Here is a 23,399-nt window from a genome sequence, read left to right as displayed (position 1 = left end):
ATTATTGGCTCATTTTATGGCACAGACATTTTCTCTAGATTGGGCACCACCATATAAGATCGCAGACAACGACTTGGACATCTCTGAGCTCTAGTATCTACCATTGGACAAACATCAATGCTCCCAATCTCAACGAGCTCCATCTACGTGGTTTAGAGATCAACAGCACATCGGGTTCTAAAGCACTTTATCCCGCGATCACATTTGGCAGTTACTCTTCATTGTATTCTTAGGGGTTTACTTTTACAAATTACACAACCCAAGCTCAATGGTGATATTTTGGAGCAACGAAACCCAATCAAAGCCACAAGAAACTTCAATCCACATTCCAATTTGCAACAAGCTAGCGACTTGCATCTTCCAACACGCCTTCAACTCAGGATAGAGGCAATCTGGACATCACTCAATACGGGAGGCCAGAGATCCTCACGTGGAAAGACATTTGATCTCTAAGTAGCGAACTTGGATCTAATCTGCATTGTCACAATGACCCCAATTCACATAATTGACACCAATTTTTGAGCATTAGACATTGAGCACAGGCTTCCAAATTTACCAACGATTCCTCTACTCCCCCACGTGGACTATGAATAACAAGGCCCATGCACATCAGCTCTCTAACTCTGCACACAAATTGGTACATTTTTATGAATGTTCTTTCCAATCTTCACAAAAATATGATGCATTAACTTTGACGGGTATCAAGGTGTCGTATGGCTAATTTTTTGTTTTCTTGTGACATGTATTTGGACATCAAATTTATACACGTGTGCATCATCAACTTGTGATGTTAAATTCGATGGCTATTTGACTGTCATACTATGTCTTCTTTGTTTTGCTTCGACAAGCATCTGAATGTCAATTTTTGCCTCATTACTGTGGTGACATTGGCAAGTGCTTGAAAATTGAACCCCTCTTCATATGAAAAATTGATTTGGTTGTTCAACTTTGGGAGGTCATAGCTCACTCATTCAGGCTCCAAATTGAGCACAATTCTTTTTTTATCTTGGCCTAAATTTCTTGAAGTTTTTAGTGGTGCAGATAGTTTCTAGTTTTGGTGTACACATTTTTCAGTATTTGCAGATTTTGGTGATAGTACCTATTCAGTCCTGGTTTTTGCAACTTCAAAGGCTTCGTTCGGGCTCATATGGACATATTTTTAGGAGATGTTTTTCTTTGTAAGTGCATAATCTTGTCTACTTTCCAAATATGATATTAGTTTGGAGTAATTATAAGTGGACAATACTTTTAGAATTTGGTCAATTTTGGCCTATTTTAGCACTTGTAATTAATTAGATCCTTGACAGATCTTGTGTCTTTAATTATTGAGTCTGCTATAGCTTCATATTTTCTATTGTAATCATCAAAATCAGGAGTCCACTTTTGTCCATTTTGACAAGTGGCTATTGCAATGTAAACGCACTAAGTATAAAGTGCCAAAAGCATCCTTTTGGGGGGGGGTGGTGGTCTTTGATTGAGTGATTTGGGGGGGTGTCTTGAGCACTTGCTCTTCTCTTTCTCTTTCTTTATTCATTTTGCATCATAGGCTCTCCCAGATTTCCAATTTCAACTCCACATAATTATGCTACATGGAAAATTAGAGCATGGAGCAAAATGATGGAAAAAAGTTTAATTGGTTATCTTGATGGAACCATCGTTACACCATTTGATCTTAATCAACCAAAAAAATGGAATCATGACAATAAGGTTGCTACTTTGAGATAGTACGTACATGATGATCTTATCTTCCATATTGACAAGTGTACAACTATAAAGGAAGCATGTGATAAGTTTGTTGGCTTGTATGCCAAAGTAGACAAAGCTAGGGATTTTGAACTTGATGAAGATCTCATAAGATTAGATCCTATGGATTTTGACACGATTCAAGACTATATCTCCAAGGCACATGAGCTAAGGTCAATGGTTAAGGAGTGTAGAATTATCACAGAGGATGAAAAATTGATTCACAATTTGATGAGAAAACTTCCTCCAAAGTATGCACCATTTGTTTCGAGCTTCAACACTCATAAGTTGACCTTAGCTTCTTCATACACCATGCCTTCATTTGATACCTTCATGGAGATATTGATGGTAGAAAAATTGAACTTGATGAGCAAGGGGATTCTCAAGTCTTCAAAGTCTAAAGCATTGGTGGCTAGTAAAGGGAATCAAGAAAATGGGTTTAACAAGAAGCAGAAACCATGGCAACAAGTGTCACAACAAGAGAAAGAACACTCAACCTCCTCACCGCAAAACAACTCCAACAATAAGGGGAAATCATCCAAGGAGGAGTTGCTTACTTGTGCATATTGCAAGAAGAATGGACATGAAGAACATCATTGCTACAAGAAGGAAATTGATGAACTCAAGAATCTTCTTAAGAAGAATCAAATCAGTCTACCTTCAAAAATGACTACTTCATCCCCTTCTTCTCAATGGAAAGGATGAAATGGGAAAAGGTCAAGCATTAGTTGCTACTTCAAGTCAAGATTTAGGGAGATGGCTTCTAGATTCAGGGGCTTCATATCATATGGCATCTTCACAATCTATGTTTTCATCATTTGATCCTTGTCACACCACCTATTTTGATGGGCAATCATACTTACATGAATGTGATTGGGAAAGGCAGTTTATTGATATGGGGGACGGATACTTCAAAGATGTGTCGTGCGTACCTCACATAAGTCATAATATTATTTCCATCTATTAGCTCACTCGTGGAGAAACAAGGAGGACTGTGGAATTCACACTTGATTTAGTTTTCATTAGAGACTTGGAGACTAGAGAGATCGTTGCTACAAGGGTGTTTGATCATGCATCTCGGCTATACTACTTTGCAAACTTTGCTCATGATGATGGCATTGATTCTTCAGCAGATTTTGATCACATTTCCAACAATGATTCAAACATTGAGGAGAAATTTGGTTACTTGAACTTGGGTATTTTGATTCTCACAAGCGATCAAGCTTGAGCCATCCATTTCTTCTCCTATTGAGATTGCATATATTGTTGCTCCTGATGATGCTTGTATTCACACAACCATGGATTTAGGTGATTTGGTGCAACAGGATATTTCTTGTTTTCCAGACTCAGTTCAATGGGATGATTACTTGACACACATTGCAGGTTGATTTGTGGAGCCCTACATTACAGATTTGGGAGACACTATTCATGACATTCATCTTCTCTTTAGTGAAGATGATCCTTCTTCAGTTGTTGCAAGGGAGCATGCTGACCCTCATCTTCATTCTCTACTTGATCACTCTTTCAAGGTTGACATGATGGTAGATCATTCAATACAACAGTTGGAGGAGGTCACTTTCTCTTTAGAGGAGACACCTAAATCTTTGATACATGTTCTACATTATTCCTCAGTTGATCCTGACTTGTCTTTTTCAGCAAAATGGCATAGTACACATGATTTAGAGGAGGCACCTCTAAGTATTAAGTCAGTTGACATGGGAACACTCGAGTGGGTTTCAAAGATTCCATACATTTTGAGGTTTCTTCCTACAAATCGAGGAGGCTTCATTGATGCACCTTTGGTTTTGTTTCTTCCTAAGGGGAGGAATGTTGTTCTACACTCATGGAGCAGTCTCTAGATTGAGCTTGGAGCATCTACCATAGGTGTACATTCTACACTGAAGGGGTATACTTGGTCTCCCTTCCACTTCTCTCCCTTATGGGGATTCTCTATTGTACATACATGATGTATGTCATAATGGGGGGGGTGTACATTCTACACTGAAGGGGTATACTTGGTCTCCCTTCCACTTCTCTCCCTTATGGGGATTCTCTATTGTACATACATGATGTATGTCATAATGGGGGGGTCTTGATTACTCCATCCATACATGCATCTTGCCTTCTTTTTCATCTCTCTTTTTGGGGGAGGATTTTTACCATAAGGTTTTCCCTCTTTCTCCTCTTTATGAAAGATAGCATTGCATTTCATCTATAGCATTGCATTTTGTACATGGGTACCTATCATGGCCTAGTAGCTGAAACCCATCTTGCATTGTTATTTAGTTTTTGTAAGCTTAAGTGCATTCCCCTAAGTTGTACTATATCATCGAACTATATCACCATCTCATTACAACTTTCTCCTTTGAAGGCCTTATGAATATCCTTTACTTAGTATATCCATCCTTATAATCCTTGGGAGAGACTTTATCTCTTCCTGAGCCTTTATGGATATCCCTTTAGGAGGTATCCCTCTTTATAATCCTTGGGAGAGACTTTATCTCCTCCCAAGTCTTTATGGATATCCCTTTAGAACATATCTATCTTTATAATCCTTGGGAGAAACTTTATCTCTTTCTAGGCCTCTAGGGATATCCCTTTAGGATGTATCCATCTTTATAATTCTTGGGAGAGACTTTATCTCTTCTTAGACCTCTATCGTTAACCCTTTAGGACGTATCCATCTCTATAATCCTCAAAAGAAACCGTATCTCTTCTCAGGCCTCTATGGATATCCCTTTAGCTCATATCCATCTCTATAATCCTTGGGAAAGACTTTATCTCTTCCCGAGCCTCTATGGATATCCCTTTAGGATGTATTCATTTTTATAATCCTTGAGAGAGACTTTATCCTTTCTCAAGCCTCTATGCATATCCCTTTAGGATGTATCCAACTTTATATTGTATTCTCCCTTCCAGTCAAGCCCAAGAGCATGGAATAAACATCTATTCATTTGGCCTCTTGGCCCACCTAGGGGTTGGCATACTTGATGGGGGAACAAATTTTTTTGCTGATTCCTTCAATTTGACCATAAGAATCTGCTATAAATCTACCTTTTAGTTCTTCTCATATGTACTAAAGACTAGATAACCATGATTATATAACTGTATATAACTCTAGTTTATGTTCTTCAAAAATAATTACACAAGTGCTTCATGATTATCTTTCTTCCTTATTATTTCATGTTGAATAATTTAACCCTGCAGGATGGTAGGATCATGCTTTGATATCACTGAAATGTCCCCTTTTGGGAACACTATTTACTTTGGCTTTGATCTCAAAATATGATTAATTATATTTTATTGTTACTCCTCCTTTTTGTCTTGGAATGAAATACCCTCCATAGTTTATTAAAAAGGTCACCACCTTTCATTAGAATTGAATCGCCACTTTTCATTATTGCCTGAGAGTAATATATTATTTTCCAAATTACTCTACCTTGTCTCGCAAATGAAACACTCTTCCTTTATATCTTCCAAAATGGAGAAGAGTCACCCCTCTTCATTATGTCTACCCTTTGCAATGGTCACAACCTTTTTACAATTACTATTCCTTTGAAGAATCATAAAACTTCATTATTGTTGCCCCTTGAAAGAGTCACAACCTTTCATAATTCACACCCTTTAAAAGGGTCACAACCCTTCATAATTGTTGAATAACATTTCAATTTTAATACCTTTTATTAATTCATACACTCTTTTTTCCTCCTTTTTCTCCCACCTTCCAAACGAAGTTCTCTTCTCCCTTTTATATCTCATGTTTAAGGGAGTCACAAGTTTTCCTTTTATGCTTCTTGATCCTTCATTAACTTAAATAAGTTTAACTATGTTATATTCCAATTTTATTATTCTATATTAAATTTATTTTTATTTTTATATATATTTAATTTTATTATTATTAATTATAAAAATAATAAGTTTACTCATCGGTTATTAATTATCATTTATCATACTTTGATATTTTTAATGTTATTGATTTAACTTCATTATAATTACATTGTATTACACAATTGAAATTTTCACCAAGAAGTGGCAGATAACTCTGCTTCTCGCAAGCAGTTTCTCAAAACCAGAAGTAACATGTTTTTCTTTCCAAGATTTCCTGCTGAGAAGTTCTGAACTTGTTTGCAAGAAGTCGATCACTTCTTGCCAACATCATGCGATAACTAGCAAACTTCTCGAAGGCAGAAACAATAAATAGCATGACGCCTAGTGAATTGCATATTTTATTTTCATTTTTCATTTTTGAGCATTTGGAGGAGAGAAGGTTTTTGGTGAAGAGAAATTGTGTTTGGTAGATCGATTGCTAGTGGATTGAAGTGGATTTGAAGCTCTTTTCAAGAAAATCTGGATTCATCCAGTTGTGAGCGTAATTGAAGCTTATTCGAAGCCATTCACGCAAAGAAGAGGAACAAGTTGGCACAAAAATGCCTAAATGACCTTGTCATTGTGCAATATAACCTTAAGTTGTGCATAAGAAAGGTAGAGTCAATGTGAGTTGAACCACTTGATCTGGACACCACAGAGGATTGCTAGGACTAGACCCCCTCCCACTCCTATAGTTTTTATAGGAGCTATTAGGAAGTGGAAGAGGAAATGTATACTATTTTCATATTGTACTTGACATTTGAATTTGCTTATCTTTTTACAAAGACAAATTGCTATATTTATCATGGATTGGCCACCTCCCCAAAAACATATCTGATTTGAGAGGCTTCTTGGGCTTATGCTGCTATTACCGAAGGTTTGTTTATAGTTTTTCCTAGTTGGCTTATCCATCGACTAGTCTTATTAAGAAAGGGACTTTCCAATGGACTCTAGAGGCACAAAATACATTTGACAGGCTCAAGGACATCATGAGCACATGTCCAGTATGAGCACTTCCTAATTTCACAAAGCCTTTTATTGTAGAGTGTGATGCTTCTAGATAGGGTATTGGAGCAATGCTAATACAGGATAGGCATCCCATTTACTCAAGAGTAGGAAGCTCAGGGATCTAGAAAGTTCTAATCTACTTATGACAAAGAGATGTTGGCTAGCATGCATGCTTTAGCCAAAGTTAAGAAAATATTTGGCAGGAGAAAAATTTACCATTAGAACTCATCATTAAAGTCTGAAGTACTTCTTGGAACAAAAGGATTTCAATGGGCATCAACAAAAGTGCGTTAGCAAAATCTACACATGATTTTATGTAGAGAATATTAAAGGGAATAAGAATGTGGTTGTTGATGCTCTTTTTAAGATACTCCTTGCTCACACAAATTTCAGCGATGTTTTAATAAGGGGGAAGATGTGTTTTAAGTTACTGGTTTTCAGGCATCGGCGTGGGGCCACTTTCTTGTTGCTTTAGTTTGAAGTTTTGATTGTTTGGATTTGGCAAGATTGGTCATCTGGAGGAAAGAAGGAGAAATCTGCTTTCTAGTGGCATTTGAATTACTTAAGGAATAGCATGGCAAGAGAAAGCATTCTATGCTTGATTGTGTTCTTATTATTTCATTATGGAAATCAGCTCAGAACCAAACCCCTGAAGCATTGGTATTGGACACAACCCCAGTAAAGAGTTTATGCAATCAAATTAAAGGCTTTATCAATTTAGATTTAGGAGTAAATACCCCCATCTACCTAAATAAACAGCTCTTGTGGGATCATTAGTTTGGATTCAAAAAAAGACAGCAAGCAGTCAGAATCCAGAGGTGATGCTGAAGTATGAGACAGAAACAGCAGCAATGGGGATTAATTACCAGCAAAGAACTATAAAAATAATTGAATATGAAGCTGCCATAGCCCTGTGTCAAGAATGGGTATGTAGAACAATAAATGTTGAATGTGTCTTTCTACGGTTCTACACGTAGAGGCGTTGAGTACCTCAATCATAAGTTTTCTAAAAGTAATTATGTCTTCAAAGATTGTTTTTCTTTTTATCTGTCATATTGGATTTGCTAGATGCTAACAAGATAAATCAGTTAAGTCTCGTGACTTTCAATAGCAGTGGTATTTCAAAGTTGGTTTACAATTTAACTCATAAAAGAGATATATTCAAAATAAATGAAATTTGAAAAACCCAAACCTTGGCAGTAAACCAAAAAGGTTCACTATGCCTTTCCTCTATAATTTTTGTGTCTTTTAGGGTCTGTTTGGCCGCGCGAATATGAGTGGAATAGGCATATGTAAATTCTTAAAATTTCAAATTCTCTGTTTGGGTGCACCAAATTGGAATTGTGAATAGGAATGTGTATTCCAATTTTGGCCCAAAAATGAGCATTTGCAATTCCACCTAAATAGGTGGAATTGGAATACGTATTCCTATTTCAGTTTTAATTATTTTAGAAAACATAAATTTTTTGGGTCCGTGAATTCCCCATCAAATTCCAACTAAACCAAATAAGAATAGGAATACATATTCTTATTTTCTATTCTAGAACAACAATTCCAAAATATGTTTTCCTATTCCCATATTCTTATTCCCACAACCAAATGGACCCTTAAGTATACAAATAATCCAAAAAATAAATAATATAACAAAGCCATTTTTTCAAAAGCTCAAGAAACAGCACAACAAATGCAGTGGGTTCTTATTTCTTGGGACCAATTGCAGGTGTTTCAAGTGTAATGCTAACACAATACAAACTAATCTAAAAACTTATATCACAAGACTATTTATCTAAGCTGCATGTAATAGACACCAAAAAGTTCAATATTAATGACTACTCAAAAAATTGATAGCTCTTTATTATTTATTTAATCTTGTAAATGGTATACCTTCTCTAAAACCATTGCAAGAGTGTTGCTTTGAAATGTATTTTCACATTGTTATACATTTGAAGAGTGAAAAATCTACGCACAAATGAGGAGTTCCGAGAGTCAAAAGAAGAGAAATTCCATCGAACCCATACTCTGCCAAGTACACACGTGCTAGCCAACCTCCTGCTGAATGACCAATTAAGGAGATTTCTCCACCTTCAAAATTTAAAAATGTAATTAATACTAGAAAAAGTAAACCATAGAAAATGGTGCCTTACGTGACAGATTCTTTTAAGTTTTAACAAAGCAATAAGTTCATGTTACTCTATAATAAAAAACTTTAAAACATGCCTTCTTCACAAATGATATTTAAAAAAGCCCTAGAAGTTGTCGATAGAGAATTTGTAGAAAATGAATTTGAAGTTTCTAGTAAGAAGGATACCTCCTTTAACAGAACCAAAAAAATAATTCTAGAAGTAAATATTAACAAATATTCACACTAGTATTGTATATCTATGATCAATCCACTAACATTTTGTTGTCCTGCATTCTGTCGCCACAAAATGTAGGTAGTACGAAACTTTTTCAACTTAGTTTTGCATTTCTCTGAGATAATTCATTATTTAATTGACCGACATTGATCAACCAATCAACCCTAATTTACATTCTGAATCATTTTACTGAAGGCTTCCATCAAGTCCTTTTCCTTTTTCATTTTTTTAAGCCTATGCTTAGTTTTTGAAGCATTCAACATCCTTTATTGCATTTTTTAGCGTGTATTTAGTTGTTTTTAGTCTTTTTGTTTTGTCCAATCTCTTGCTTTCGATTTTCCCTTCGGTTTGCATATCTTAGGGCTTAATCAAACTTAGTAGTCAAATATGACTATTTAAGTGCCCAAAAAGTGGACTCTCTAGGCGCAATCGCATATTTAAAATATGAATGTTATATTTTTAATGTTGACATTCACTTTTTGAAAATATAATTTAAAATAACTTTGTTATATTTTTAAGTTAGTTTATCACTTAAGTGACTATAGTGCACTTTATGTTATATTTTCATGTCAATTTGCTGTTTATTTTTTGTCGTTGGTAGATATTGTGTAGCCAACGGGTAGATTAGCATGTAGATGGTAATTATTTATTATGTAGCCAACAGACCCCTTTGGGAAGGTTCTTCGGAATAGTATATGTACACCATGGAAAATCATTGTAATCATCATGATTCTAAGCATTATGTAATCTCTTGGCATATGCAAATAATAAAAGGAGTATTGTTCTTCCTGTTCATTGTCTGTATGCATTAATCTATTTACCCATGCGGTAAACATTTGGCGCTGTTGCCTGATGGACCTGGAACAAAGGTAGAGGAATGTAGACTAATGCCAAATCAGCTTAACAAGGATAGAAATAAGCTAAAAGGAAAAGATGGAATATGCACTGCACAAGAAAATTTAATTTTGGCACAACAAGCCGAACGCAGACGGAGGTTTCAACAAATTGCCGACGGATACCAAAGCATTGAGGAATTGTTGAAAGAGACTTGACAGTGAGTGGAATTGGTGGAAGAAGCAAAGGAGGAATTTTTGAACTTGTCTTCGCTAAGGGAAGAGAATCCAAACGGAACGGAATTAACTCGCACGACTCGGAGTGCCAAGGGAGCACGAGCATGGAGTGAACTCTTAATCTGCGATACACTTCTGGAAGGGACAACTTCAAAATATCCTTCTTCACCAAAGTTCATAGCTGTTGCAAATAAGACACCTGTACAAAACAGTGATGGTGTGGGAGCGCAAAGCATCGGCGTGGGAGTGCAAAGCCATGGTGTGGGAGTGTAAAGCACCAGTGTCGGAGTACAAAGCGCCAATGTGGAAGTGCAGAATAGCGCCAATGTTGCAAGACCAACCAACGCCCATGCACAAAATCAAGTAATAATGGCAAGACCAAAAGAGAAGTTGCCCAAGTTTGATGGTGATGGAACAACCGATCTGATCTGACACTGTAAAACATGCAAAACAATTTGGAGGGCGAATGGCATAACAGATATGAACGAATGGGTCTGACAATTTCCAGCAACCCTAAGGGGTGTTGCAATTGATTGGTTTGCCGACATGGATCCCCAAAAATTAACCAACTAGGACAACATTAAAAACAAGTTTATCAGTGAATTTCAACTATTGTGCGACGACAATGAGATTGTAGTGGAGATATACAACACAAAGCAAGGGAAAAATGAAACAGTTCGAGTATATGCCAGAAAATTAAAAGACTTAATAAACAAGATGGAAAATAAGCTGGCGGATGGGCTGCAAAAGAGATGGTTCATTGAAAGACTATGGCCGAAGTTGCAGAAGAAGATGAAGATTGTGCCACCATCGTCATACACTAAAGCATATAATCGGGCGATGAACTTGGAAAGTGAGCAGAAAACAAAGAAGAAGAAGAGTAGCTCATCCGAGTCAGACGACGATGCGTCTTCAGAAGAAGAGAGCAGTGATGACGAAAAGGGCAACAAGAAGGTCCAAGCTCTCTAGAACGATATGATCCGAATGATGAAAGAATTTAAGAACAGACAGAAAGAGACGAAGGGAAATGACCTCTGGTGCACAGAATGTAAGACAGAAGGACACACGAAAGGATCCTATCTGAAGACCCAGTTCTGTGAGATCTGCCAAATTATGGGACATTCCTTAAAAGAATGCCCGTTCAACATGAAAAATAGAGGACCTCAGCAAGTACTTCTCACACAGGAGGCTTCCGTAGCAGGAGGGAGCGGAAACACCAGCAACGAGGGTGCCATGTCAGGAGGGTACAGAAATCATAGGCGAGGTCAAAACAACAACAATGCCAACAATAATAATGGGAGTCGCAGCCGAATTCAGTACGATACGAACGGCAGCCTGATGGTACAATGCCACGCATGCAATTTGTGGGGCTACTTTGCCCGAGACTGTACAACGAAAAACGCACTGAAGTTGTTATGCAGATGGTGCGGTCCTAGAGATCATGAAGATGCCAAGTGCCCAAAGTCAAGAGTGAATTTGATCACCATCAAGACAGACGAAGAGGAGGTTTTGGCAATCACACGGAACAAAGAAAAACTATACCCCAACCTAATAGAAGAAAAGAAGAGGCTAGAGGAAGTGCGAACAGAAATTGAGAAGGCGATGCAGGCAGAGAAAGCACATTTGAGGGACACCACAGGTACCTCAACCAGGAACTGCACGGAACAGAACATCGTACAGCAGATACTACAAAATAAGCGATCTGTTGCTCACAATGCCTTAGCTCCGATCAGCACTCACAAACATTGCTCCAAATGCTAAATTATCAGGAGACCAAGGAAAGGAGAAAGAAAGTAGAGCAAGTATAGAGGACCCAATGCTGCTAGCCCTTACATCTGGATGGCATCCGACGGTCGTCGAGATGGGAATTCTGGGAACGGTTCTGACAGATACAATTGTAGATGGAGGGTTCAGCGTGAATGTGTTATCGGAGGATACTTGGAAAAATTTAGGACAGCCTACGCTGTGGCCACCAACCTTCCAGTTGCTCACGGCAAACCAACACGAGATCAAACCATTGGGAGTCCTGATGGCACAACCAGTCACTATTAGAACACAATCATTCCTGCTCGACTTCGTCATCATCCCGCTGAAGAGGAGAGGATATGACACCATTTTGGGCCAAGGATGGCTCATACAAGCAAAGGTTAAGCATGACTGGAAGAAGAATACCCTATCAATGGAGCGCAAATGTAATGGCCCTCCTCAAATCTGCTCACAAAAAATGCTAATGAAAGCTCAAGGAATTTCATTAAACAATTCACATGCAAAGGACGTATGACTGATATAGTATTTCAGCTGGCTTTAAATGACTCTTTTTCAATTTGTATCAATGAGAATCTTGTGCTAGAAGACTCCAAATGGACTACACAATGGCCTAACATGAGTGTGCTACTAATTTTGACAATATTCAGTGCATATATATGATCTAAGCATAATAAATAAACACCTACAGCCAACTGGCATTTTTACAAACAGTTGGTGTACAAACTAACTAGCTGATAAATAATGATATTGAATTGCTTAAATGACACCAGCAACTATTATCTTCTTAATTTGCAATGAAATTTCTAATACAATGCTCATGAAATATGGCCAAGACTTTGGCATTTACATGGATTACAAAATGATAATGTTGGTATAATGCACACTTACAGCTGAAACTTATAACACCCTAAAAAGCAATACTAACAAAGGAACCTGGTTGTAGATGGCTGTAATAATTTCCTTCAATGCTGCCCCTTTTGCTTTGTTTTTCCGATTTGCTTTTTCGGATCCGCTTTTTGAATTACATTTACGGATTGCTTTTTCAGCCTGCTTTTTCGGTTCTGCTTTTTCGGGCTGCTTTTTCGTATCTGCTTTTTCGGACTGCTACCATGTTGAATCTCAAGACCATATCTTTAAATGGCGTCAAGATTTCCAACTTGAAGGGATTTCGTCCTACTATTGAGACATAATCTCTAGAAAATTTCTCAATTTCTTTAATATTTCCAACCATGCTTAAAAGAAGCTCTTCTATTTCTTTTATAGTGTTCTCACAAGAGCTCCATCCTTCGTTTTCTCAATGTGGGATAAAACGTAACTCCCTTTATGTAACTTATGTCTCCAATGTGTTATAAAATAAAGGGGACTCTTTTAATTTAAATATTTCCCACAAACTATAGTCTATGCATTAATAAAGTTAAATATTTAAATTTAACTTTATAAAATAGCTTTATCAATGCATAACAAATCTTATCAATGATAAACAAGTCTTCTTGTCGATTTTAAACAATTACCATCGACATACCGTTGCCACTGGATGTCCGCCCATGTCCAAGATGACTTACTATAAAATTATAAATAGTAAGTATGCCCAAAGTTGCCTCAAAACCCCTCAGAAAGACCTGCAATTGAAACTATCTAGGCCAAATGGCCTCTAAGTCCCTTTAATGTTTTGGTTAGCCTACAGGACCGTGGGGAAATAGGTTAACGACAACATCATGCTATGAATGCTAAAAAGGGGACATTACAGCAAAGGCAGAGGATTCATAATTGACTTGCACACACAAATGGTAGGTGGGGAGGCAGCGTCATTGGATTCCAAAGGCAAAGGTGGAGAGGATGACGAGGGGAAGAAGAGAATGGAACCTGATGAAGAGGGAGTCTTGAGACTGGAAGGAGGGTCAAATGAGGACGACCTAGACTTGTTGAACGGCCTTTTCCACTAGTAGATGGAGGATTACGAGCTCTTTCCAAGCTGTAATATGTTAAGGGTCGACAAAGGTGAGAAAGAAGAGGGAAATGAATGTCCGAAGGAATACAGAGAAGCTGAAGAAGCAAAGGAGGTTATAGCTGAAGTTGAAGGGAAGAGCATACAGTATAGAAAAAGGAAAAATTCCACCATCCGGTATATGGTGAACAGACCGTGCAGAAGAAAAGGTTACATCCCACCATGAAATTAGTAAAAAGGTGCCGACAACAAGAAAATACACTAGATGAGCGACGACTGCCGGCACAATAGGCCACGGAAGTTACACAAAACAGGCGGAAGAGATGGCAAGAGAAGTTGAAGTATAGCGGACGGAACGAAATCAAGCCAGGAAAGTTTAAGGTCAGATGGGTGGGACTGTATCAAATACGAGAAGTACACGACAACGGAGCAATAAAGTTATGGACATTAGATGAACAAGCAATACTGGAGGCAGTCAACGATTCAAAGCTAAAGATGTACCACGCCAGAATGATCCCCTCGTCGTTGGAGAAGGACAGAACTTGAAGGGAGAATTAGATGTTACAAAAAAAAATTTGAAAAAATTGAAAAAAAAATTGAAATAGAAAAAAAGAAAAAAAGAAAAAAAAAAAAACAAGAGTGAATGCCGACAGAGGGGGTCCCACAGACTGTTCCGCAGACAGGGTGTCCCGCGGGCTATTCCGTGGACACCTATCACGCGAGTAGCGTGTTTTGTGGGAAGGTGTACAGATTCTCATTTGTTTCGCCCGTTTTCCCCGTGGCTTGAACTCTTTGTCTCCCATGGGTGGCTTTTAAAATTTTCTGCGGCCTAGCATTTCCTTCCTTCCGCAAACATTGCTTGGCGATTACCTTTTTATCCTCAGGATTGCATCTTGTTTGTCCACGGCTTCACCTTTTCACCCACGGCTTAAGTCTTTTCTTCCGCAGACTTCATTCTTGTAGAGCCCTTCTCCCACAGACGGAACAAAGGGTAGCTTTGTGATTCAGCACACTGATAAAGACCAGAACATCCATGTGCAAGAGGAAGAAATGGTCGTCACGCATGCAATTCATTTCGAGGAAGAGGAACGATTGAGGATTTAAGGATCTTGAGCTCGGATGCGGTTCTTAGTACCCCTGGTTCGTAGTTTATTGAATTTTTTGTATCGATACGTGCAGTTTGAGCATTCCAGATCGCAGTTTGATCAACATTTTGTGGCGTTTTCTTATGTTGTTGGATTCTATTGGGGTCGGAGTGAAAGGGAGTGGGGTTCAGAGGTTAGGGTTTTGATTTGGGATGGACAAAGTATGGGAAAGAGCAGTCGAGGCAGCTCTAGATAGATAGAATATCGTATAGTGTTTTCATTGATTGGGTTCATGACAGGCAAAGGAAGGAGCAAAAAAAAACAAAAAATGATGACAACTCAGAAATGTTCAGAATGAATAATGTATGATGGTGAGGGTAAGGGAAAGACATAAATAGGGAGGAAACATAAGCAGTTGCCAGGAAGAGTGTGGGATCGGAAGAAAATCACAAAAATAGTGTGTTTCATGCAGTTTTGTGTGGGTTTCAAAGTGTTAATTTGGTCTTGGCAGTGGGGGCGCTGCCCCTGGACCCTACCTAGGATGCTGCCCCTCGACCCCGGTGGGGGCGTGCCCCCTAGACCCCCAGTCGGTACGGTTATCAGTTGTGAAAAGTTTGACTAGTTGATGAGACCTAGAGTTGCTGCAGGCATAGTGTGCCAGAGGTGGAGAGAGCACTGGAGCAAGCCTTTCGAGAGGGATGTTACGCTTTGAGGCACTTCAAGTAGGTGTTGGACGTGAAGCTATCTTGGTGGATACATAGAGAGCTCAGGAGGAGCTAATCATCCAGTTGAAGGCAGTACAGCGACACTTGGCTCAGGGTACCCAGGAGTTGGAAGCAGAGAAAGCAGCACGGGTGGCTATCAAGGTCAGCTTGATTAAGGAGACAATATTGTGTTAGCAGATGCTACAGATGCAATGTGGATTGGAGACCAGTTTGGTGCAGGCATGAGATGAATGTGAAAGTGATGTGACAGAAACAGATCTATCTTGATGTAGTTAGTCAGTTAATGTATTTTGTTTGTTAATTTGTCTCAGATATTTTGTAATTGTCGTCCAAAAACGACCTTTTCTTTTGGGGGGCATGATGTCTTCAGTAGATATTGTGTAGCCGATGGGTAGATTAGCATGTAGATGGTAATTATTTATTATGTAGCCGATGGACCCCTTCGGGAAGGTTCTTCGGAACAGTATATGTACACTATGAAAAATCATTGTAACCATCATGATTCTAAGCATTATGTAATCTCTTGACATATGCAAATAATAAAAGGAGTACTGCTGTTCTTGTTCATTGTCTGTATGCATTAATCTATTTACCCATGCGGTAAACAATTTTTCACTTAAGTGACTTTATTACTACATAGTTCTAATTCTATGTTGAGTTTTACTTTATGTTTTATTTTAAAACATCTAAGTTAAATATTACTTTTTCAATAATATTTGCATGTGATATATAAAATATATAGTGTAAGTATTATATTTGACCCCTTCAAGTGATATTTTCTCAATAATCAATTAGACATGTGCTAAATAAATCACTTAAGTTGTGCAACTCAATAACATTTATTTTTTAAATGTGTCACATGCAATTGCATCTAGAGAATGAAATTTACCTCTTGCATGCAAATACAAATGACTCAAATATGCAAATGCATCTAGAGAATGAGATTTACCTTGTCCAACCCAAATGCATGTAAAGTCAAAGCATATTTTCAACACGTGCAAATGCACTTGGAGAGTGTGATTTGCACTTGAAGTCAAAAATAAAACGTGCAATTGCATCTATAGAGTGTGATTTTGCACTTGAATGGAAAAGAATGCTAAGGCAAGTCATTTTAAATATGTAACAGACTCCAAGAGTCTGATTTACATTAAAATGCAAAATATGTCACACGTAATAGCACTTGGTGAGTGTGATTTTCTCTAGAATCCAAGTTGTGAACTTAGATAAATAAAAAAGTGTATTTTTAATTTGCAAGGAACCTTCAAGACCATGATGTGCATGTAAATGCACTTCCAACCAAACATGTTACATGTAATGCCCCATGGAGAATGCGATTTTGCACTTTAATACATGTAAATGCACTTCCAACCAATGAATTTTATATGTAATGTGTCTTGGAGAATCCGATTTTGCATTCAAAACTCAAGTAATCACCCTCCAAGACCTCATTTTTGCACTCCCAAGCCAAACATGTCCAAATACGTTACATGTAATGCCCTATTGAGAGTGTGATTTTGCATTCTAATGCATGTAAATGCATCCCAAGTCCACATTTTTACCTTCCAAAGCCAAAAATGCCCAAAGCATAACACATATTGCATATTTTAAAACATGTAATAAGGCTGGGAGAGTGCGATTTATATCTCCAGCTCCATTTACATGCATTTTTAAACATGCGTTTGCCTCTTGAGAGTCTGATTTATTCTCCAAGCAAAAACATTGCCATTTGAGGAGGAAGTAATCCATGTGTATGCATCTATAGGATTCAACTGTGCATTTAACTCATGCAAATGCCATTGGAGTCCACGTTTTTCTATCCCTACATTGACATCTAGAGGGCACGTTTTTATCAAAAAAGCCCAGAAAATGGCACTTTCAGCCCATGCGTTTGGATCTAGAGGGGGCGTTTTGGAGTTGTAATGCATACACATGTATTTGGAATCCACGTTTTTTAATCTTTCATGCAAAAATGACTCATTTACATGCTTTTGGAGGGCACATTTTTACCCAAAAATGTCCCAAATGCATGAGTTTCTCAAAAACGTTTTGCCTTTGGAGGTGTTAAGAATCATGTTTTTGCGTCTACATGTAAAAATGCCTCATATGTTTGACATTGGTGGATCACATTTGCAAGCTTTGAAATTCAAGAGCTGTTTGGGAAATTCGAATTTGAAGGAAAGTCATACATTCCAACTTCTCTATTTTCTACATTTGGCTCTTTGAGCTCCAAGTAGAAGATTTCACTCTTGCTTATCTTTTCTTGCTTACTTTGCTATTTTGTTGCATATTTTGGCTTATCTTTGTCCATTTGTTCAAAGTCGTGCCATGTATTTTGCAATTTTTCTTTAAATAAGATGAAATCTTCTCTTTTTGAATGCTTGAAACTTCCCCAAACTCTAAAAACAAAAATTGCATATAGAAGAAGTTTGTCATATACAAGTCCATAGCAAGAGGCATGTTTTCGTTTTGTTTTTCTTGCTTGTTTGTTGTTTGTTTTGTTGCTTTTTTGGAAGAAAGTTGCGAATTTCTACCCAAGAATGCAAGTGCTTCCACGTCCTTTCACCTTTCATCTTTCCATGTCAGTGCATATTACATCTATTTTCCTACACATGCAATTACATCCTCCGAACCCAATTACACGTGTACCTCAAGTAATTACTACATGTAATTACCACATGTAATTACCTCTAGAGAACCTGATTTTGGTAAAAGATCACTCTTTTAAACACCAAAGTCACCATTTGCACACATCCACATGCATCCCAACTTGCATTCTTTTCCATTCCCACAAATGAAAACCCATCATTGCCCACATGCAATCTATCCTTCTAAGTCTCATTTAGGACCTTTTTTTCCAAATACATATACTTTCTGGTTCATTTCCAGCCATCACATGTGTTCCATGAGTATCAAATCAATACTTTGAACACCTTGTTCTTTCATAGACCCATCATCCACACTCAAAATCCTTAAGATTTCATGGATTCAATCTCATTGGAGTTTTCATCTTTATGTTACAGCGCACTTTTCAAGATATGTCAAGACTTCTTCAAAGAATAGAGACATCCCATCAAGAAGGTGTGTTTTGAATCAAAAGAAGCAATAATTGATTTGGTCTCCATTTTCCCAATGCCTATCTAAGAACCTAAGTTTGTGTTAGAACTTAGAATGCATCAAGCACTTTGCTTCAACAAAGCAAAATTTAAAGGTGTTGGTGGAAAGATGTTCCGATTTTACATCTGGACACCATCAAGAAGGTCTTCAAAGTGTCAGAGACTCCATAATGTACCAATCTACAAAGGAGAATTCACAACTCAAGAAAAATCTTGATAATTATCGTAAAATAATAAATATATTATTAAACAAAGATAATAAATGATCTATATGTACAAGATGCAAGAGAATGTTTCTATAACAAACAGGAGAGAGGAAATAGAAACATTCTTGTAGAACGAAAAATAAAGTTTCCATAAACAATAGGAGTTTATGGAAACATTACAAAAAAAGTGACCATTAGAAAAAGACGGAAGAGAGAATAAATAGAAACTATCTAATATTGTAATACCCTCCTTTAATGATCAATCTATCTTCAAAAAACAAAAATTTGCATGTCCTCAAAAAGCGTAAAAGGCAGCCTCGGGTTGATCAAAGAGATTTGCATGTTGCACTAATGGTTTTTGGTAGCACAGACTATGGTAGGACAAGTGACAGTACCCAAAACAAGCACCTCAAAGTGATGGTACTCGAACATCATCATTAGCTACTTCCAGGTGTAGTAGTTTTTTCCATTGGATCGCTAACTGCCTTCTAAGAGAAGATTGGTGAGAGATGCCATTGCATGTTTTTCAATGAAAAAAGTGAAATTTTTGAGATGGCACGAACTTTGAGGCAGATTGACAGAAGACTTGAGAAATTTGAGAGACCCATAAAAGAGCTCAAAAAATTCAGATAGAATCTATTGTCAAATTTTGAATTTTGTTGGCTCAAAATGAGAAATAGAAAACAATGCAGCCAAAAAAAAGCGAGACTAACCCAGTTGAAATCTACAAAAACCCAACAAGAATATACAAAAAATTTGTTAGTTTGACATGGGAATCGAGCGTTTACAAAAAAACCTTAGTCGGATTTAAAAACTTGAAAATTTTTGCAAAGTTCTTGAATAGAGGGCGGATTTTTAAAAAAAGGCACATTTTAATCCCTAGTTGGGTTTGGAGGGAAAAAAAAAACAAATTTTGAACACACTTGGGCAAATATTTCAAAAATTTTGAACTAATAATTTCAAAAAGAAATTAAAAAATTTTGAAGTGGCCAGGAGTTTTCTTTGATACCATATTATGGTAAAATAATAAATGTGTTACTAAACAGAGATCATTAATGATCTATATATACAAGATACAAGAGAATGTTTCTATAAAAAAAAAGGAGAGAGGAAATAGAAACATTCTCATAAAATGAAAAATAAAGTTTCCATAACGATCGGAAGGAGTTTATGGAAACATTACAAAAAGAGTGGCCATTAGAAAATGGCGGAAGAGAGAGTAAATAGAAACTATCTAATATCGTAATATTGATCACATCAAGTTTTCAAATTACAACTAGAAACTCATCAAAGAGAATGTAGTGGTGCAGAATATAGGAATTTCTAATCTTGCGATCATCACGAAGAACAAGGCTTTTTCTAATAATCTACAAGATAGATTCATCTAGAATCAAAAGTTTTAACATTTTCTTTAAGTATTTTCCATCTTTGTAGATGCAGAAGATGGATTGCATGTAATATGATCGCATGTAACTCAAACACATGTAATGCAATCGCATGTAATCCAATTACATGTACTTCAAACATGTAATCCAATAATTCTTCTTTCCTAGTTAGACTGGGTCAAAGTGGTTGAATTGCTCCCATTTTTCCTCCTTTCTCTCACTTATTTTCCTATATAAAAAGTGCCCCCCTCATTGTAAATATCATCTTTTGTTGTATGCAAGAAAGCTCTGCCAAACTTATGCAAGCATAACTTTGATTGTGTAATAACAATTTGGGACAAAAGTGAATAAAGGAAGCAATTGGATTTGAAGCTTTGACTAAAATCAATTGTGATAGCACAAACTAGAAGCTTTGACCGTAATTTGTGCCTAGTGTCTTTGATTCATGTTGTTATTGTGTTTAATCATATATCATAGTGAGTTAAGAAACAATCGGAGCCAAAGCTTTGACTAGGAGCAGTTGTGGTAATACATAGACTAGAAACTTTGACTGTAGCTTGTATTACCATCTCAATTCACAAAAATGTTAGAATTCCCTACTTTTAGAAGTCTTTGCACCCCAAAAGTAGAGGTTATTCTTATAGAATAGATTAAAACGAGACCTAGAGACAAACCGCTATGCTTTCAATCAGCCTTTGAGTTGGTGTTGGTTTATCAGTATCATCATTTCCAACTATTAGATAGAAGTGTAGTTAGAGATTTCATCTTGCTCATTACTCACTCTATGGATAAGTGGATTCTTTCTTAAAAGCTAAGAGGAAAGAATATTGGTAACGCCCTTTACAAATCTCTCAACTTCTTGCTGACCTTAAGTTGATCCAAGGAACGGTGAGAAGGGGGAGCCTTCCCTTTAAGGTAGGAGAGACTGTCTCATACGTTGTGGCTGGTTATCCTATTTTGCAACTGGAATTTAACAAATTGTTGGTTGCAAAATATCCACCCGACACATTCCACACTAGGATTGAAGTTAACAATTGAGGCATACAAATGTTCACATAGCAAAATGGGAAATTTATTAAAATAATATTGCAATAGTCAGTAAGCTTTTAATAACTTTCTATTCTTTAAATTGTTTAGTCAATTTAGGAACTTTCCAATCTGTCTTTAGCTGCCAATCATTTCAATTATGGAAAGATCTTGAAATTGCTTATTTAAGGAGCATTTATCTCCTTTGTTAAACATTAAACATCAATCAATTATCCTCTCATGGCATCAGCAGGGTTGGTTTTTAACAGATTTATTTATTATAAAAAAACCATGGATTTTCCTAAACACCGAGGAAACTCACAAAAGAATTTTTACTCAAATTTTTTTAGATATAATTGAGGGCTTTCAATTTTTAACAATTTTTTTAAACAAAATTTGTGGTTTCTGCAGATTTCTTTTCCAATTTTTCACCAGAAAACCAAAATTTTTTAAAGATTTGGAAGGGTTCTTCATTCTTCTAACCGAAGGTTGCTGGTTTATCTCATCTTAGGGGATTTTGCACAATTTTTTCCCCAAAGTTTGTCATTTTTCTGACCTAAAAGGGCTTTGGGTGGTGGGTTTTGAATGAGTTTTCCCCAAAAATCATGGCAAGTTTTGAATAATTTTTTCCCAAAAATCATGGAGAGGTTTTTGCTTGATTTTTTTCCCAAACATCATGCAAGGCTTTTGCATCTTTTTTCCAAAACATCATGTAGTGTTGGATTTGTTGGCTTTTGACAATTTTTTGAAAAGCATGGGTTTTTGTCATTTTTTCTAGAAAAAGGTGGTTTTTGACAAATTTTTCACAAAATCATGACTATGCATCTTTAACGAAATATTTTGACATATTTTTAATAAAAAATCATGGTTTCTTGTAGATTGTTTTTGTATCACGCCTAGGGCTTCTAGGGCAAACAATGTTCCTGCAAATGTATTGAGTCTTTGATGAATTTTTCACAAATCAAGTGTGAACTCAGCATTGCATTTGATGATTCTTCCACAAAATCATGTTGTTCTGCAGCAGCTTCATTTGACAATTCTTGGCGTTATGGTGGATTCTAAAGTTATTTGCCAATTTTTTATCAACAAAAATTGATTTTTTTGGGAGCTGATCTCAGCCTCTGGGTAATTGGAGGAATTGCTTAGCTACCCACATTAGGTTGTAAGGTATTCTAAAATGTCCCCTACTACACTTAGGCCTATTATAATGTCCCATTTCCAACATAAAATTAAATAATAATTAATGATAAATAAAACATTCAATCCCTCATATGACTGAATACATTAGTCAATGTTATTAATAATAATGAATAATTTAATATATTAATCAAAATAATATGATTATATGTTATTAATGTCCCTTTTCCAATCTATATGTTATCATAGGTTGAAATATCTATATATTATTTGTCCTTGAGCAATGTCAAATGTTCTAAAGATCTTTCAACATGAATAGCTTCTACTATGCAACTCTTATGTTAACCAATACTTTGAGAATTTGCAAATTTTTCCATTCTATAAGCAAGAGTCAAGGCCATCTTTGTAATGGCATCAAATTGATTTGGATTGACCAATGTTTTCCATTCACGCTCACTCTAGTTATCATCTTATTTTAGATCAAAATTAGAACCACACACTGAACATACATTTGAAAAATATTAAATATATGTATAAATATATGAAAACATGAGACATACACAAAGTATGCCCATTAATACATGAGAATACGAAGTATATACATGAATATATGTACATGAGGTATCAATACACAAGACATGAATCATACATACAAACACATGTAGATGTGATGATACACATGAATATATACAAGGCATGAATAACAAATACATGTAAGACAATGATCATGCACTCAAGGTATGAACTGCACATTGGGGTACCCCATAAAGCATGAGTCACACATGCAAGCATTTTAACACAAGCATATAAGAAAGTACACATGGTGCATAAGGCAATCATCTTGTTTTTGTTCTTGGTCATATGAGGAAATTTTGTAAGAAAGAAATTGGCAGATCATAAGTCCAACTAGGGAGGGTCTCAGCAGCAAGCTCATGTGACCAAATGACCTGCAAATTATGCCAAGT

The 23,399-nt window shown here is 36.6% G+C and overlaps 1 protein-coding gene across 1 annotated transcript in view; it reads right to left on the bottom strand.

Moving 5' to 3' along the window:
* The window catches only part of LOC149575057 (alpha/beta-Hydrolases superfamily protein), a 159,083-nt gene that overhangs the window by 111,665 nt on the left and 24,019 nt on the right, over nt 1-23,399 (bottom strand). The window contains exon 4 of the mRNA XM_089814924.1: nt 8,586-8,700. Within this exon, the coding sequence (XP_089671050.1) occupies nt 8,586-8,700 (115 nt within the window). The remainder of the gene's footprint in view (nt 1-8,585; nt 8,701-23,399) is intronic.

The sequence above is a fragment of the Cupressus sempervirens genome, chromosome 2, assembly GCF_028749045.1.
Source record: "Cupressus sempervirens isolate cs-2001-9-10 chromosome 2, ASM2874904v1, whole genome shotgun sequence".
NCBI lineage: Eukaryota > Viridiplantae > Streptophyta > Pinopsida > Cupressales > Cupressaceae > Cupressus > Cupressus sempervirens.
This window is presented reverse-complemented; position numbering and strand designations above follow the sequence as displayed.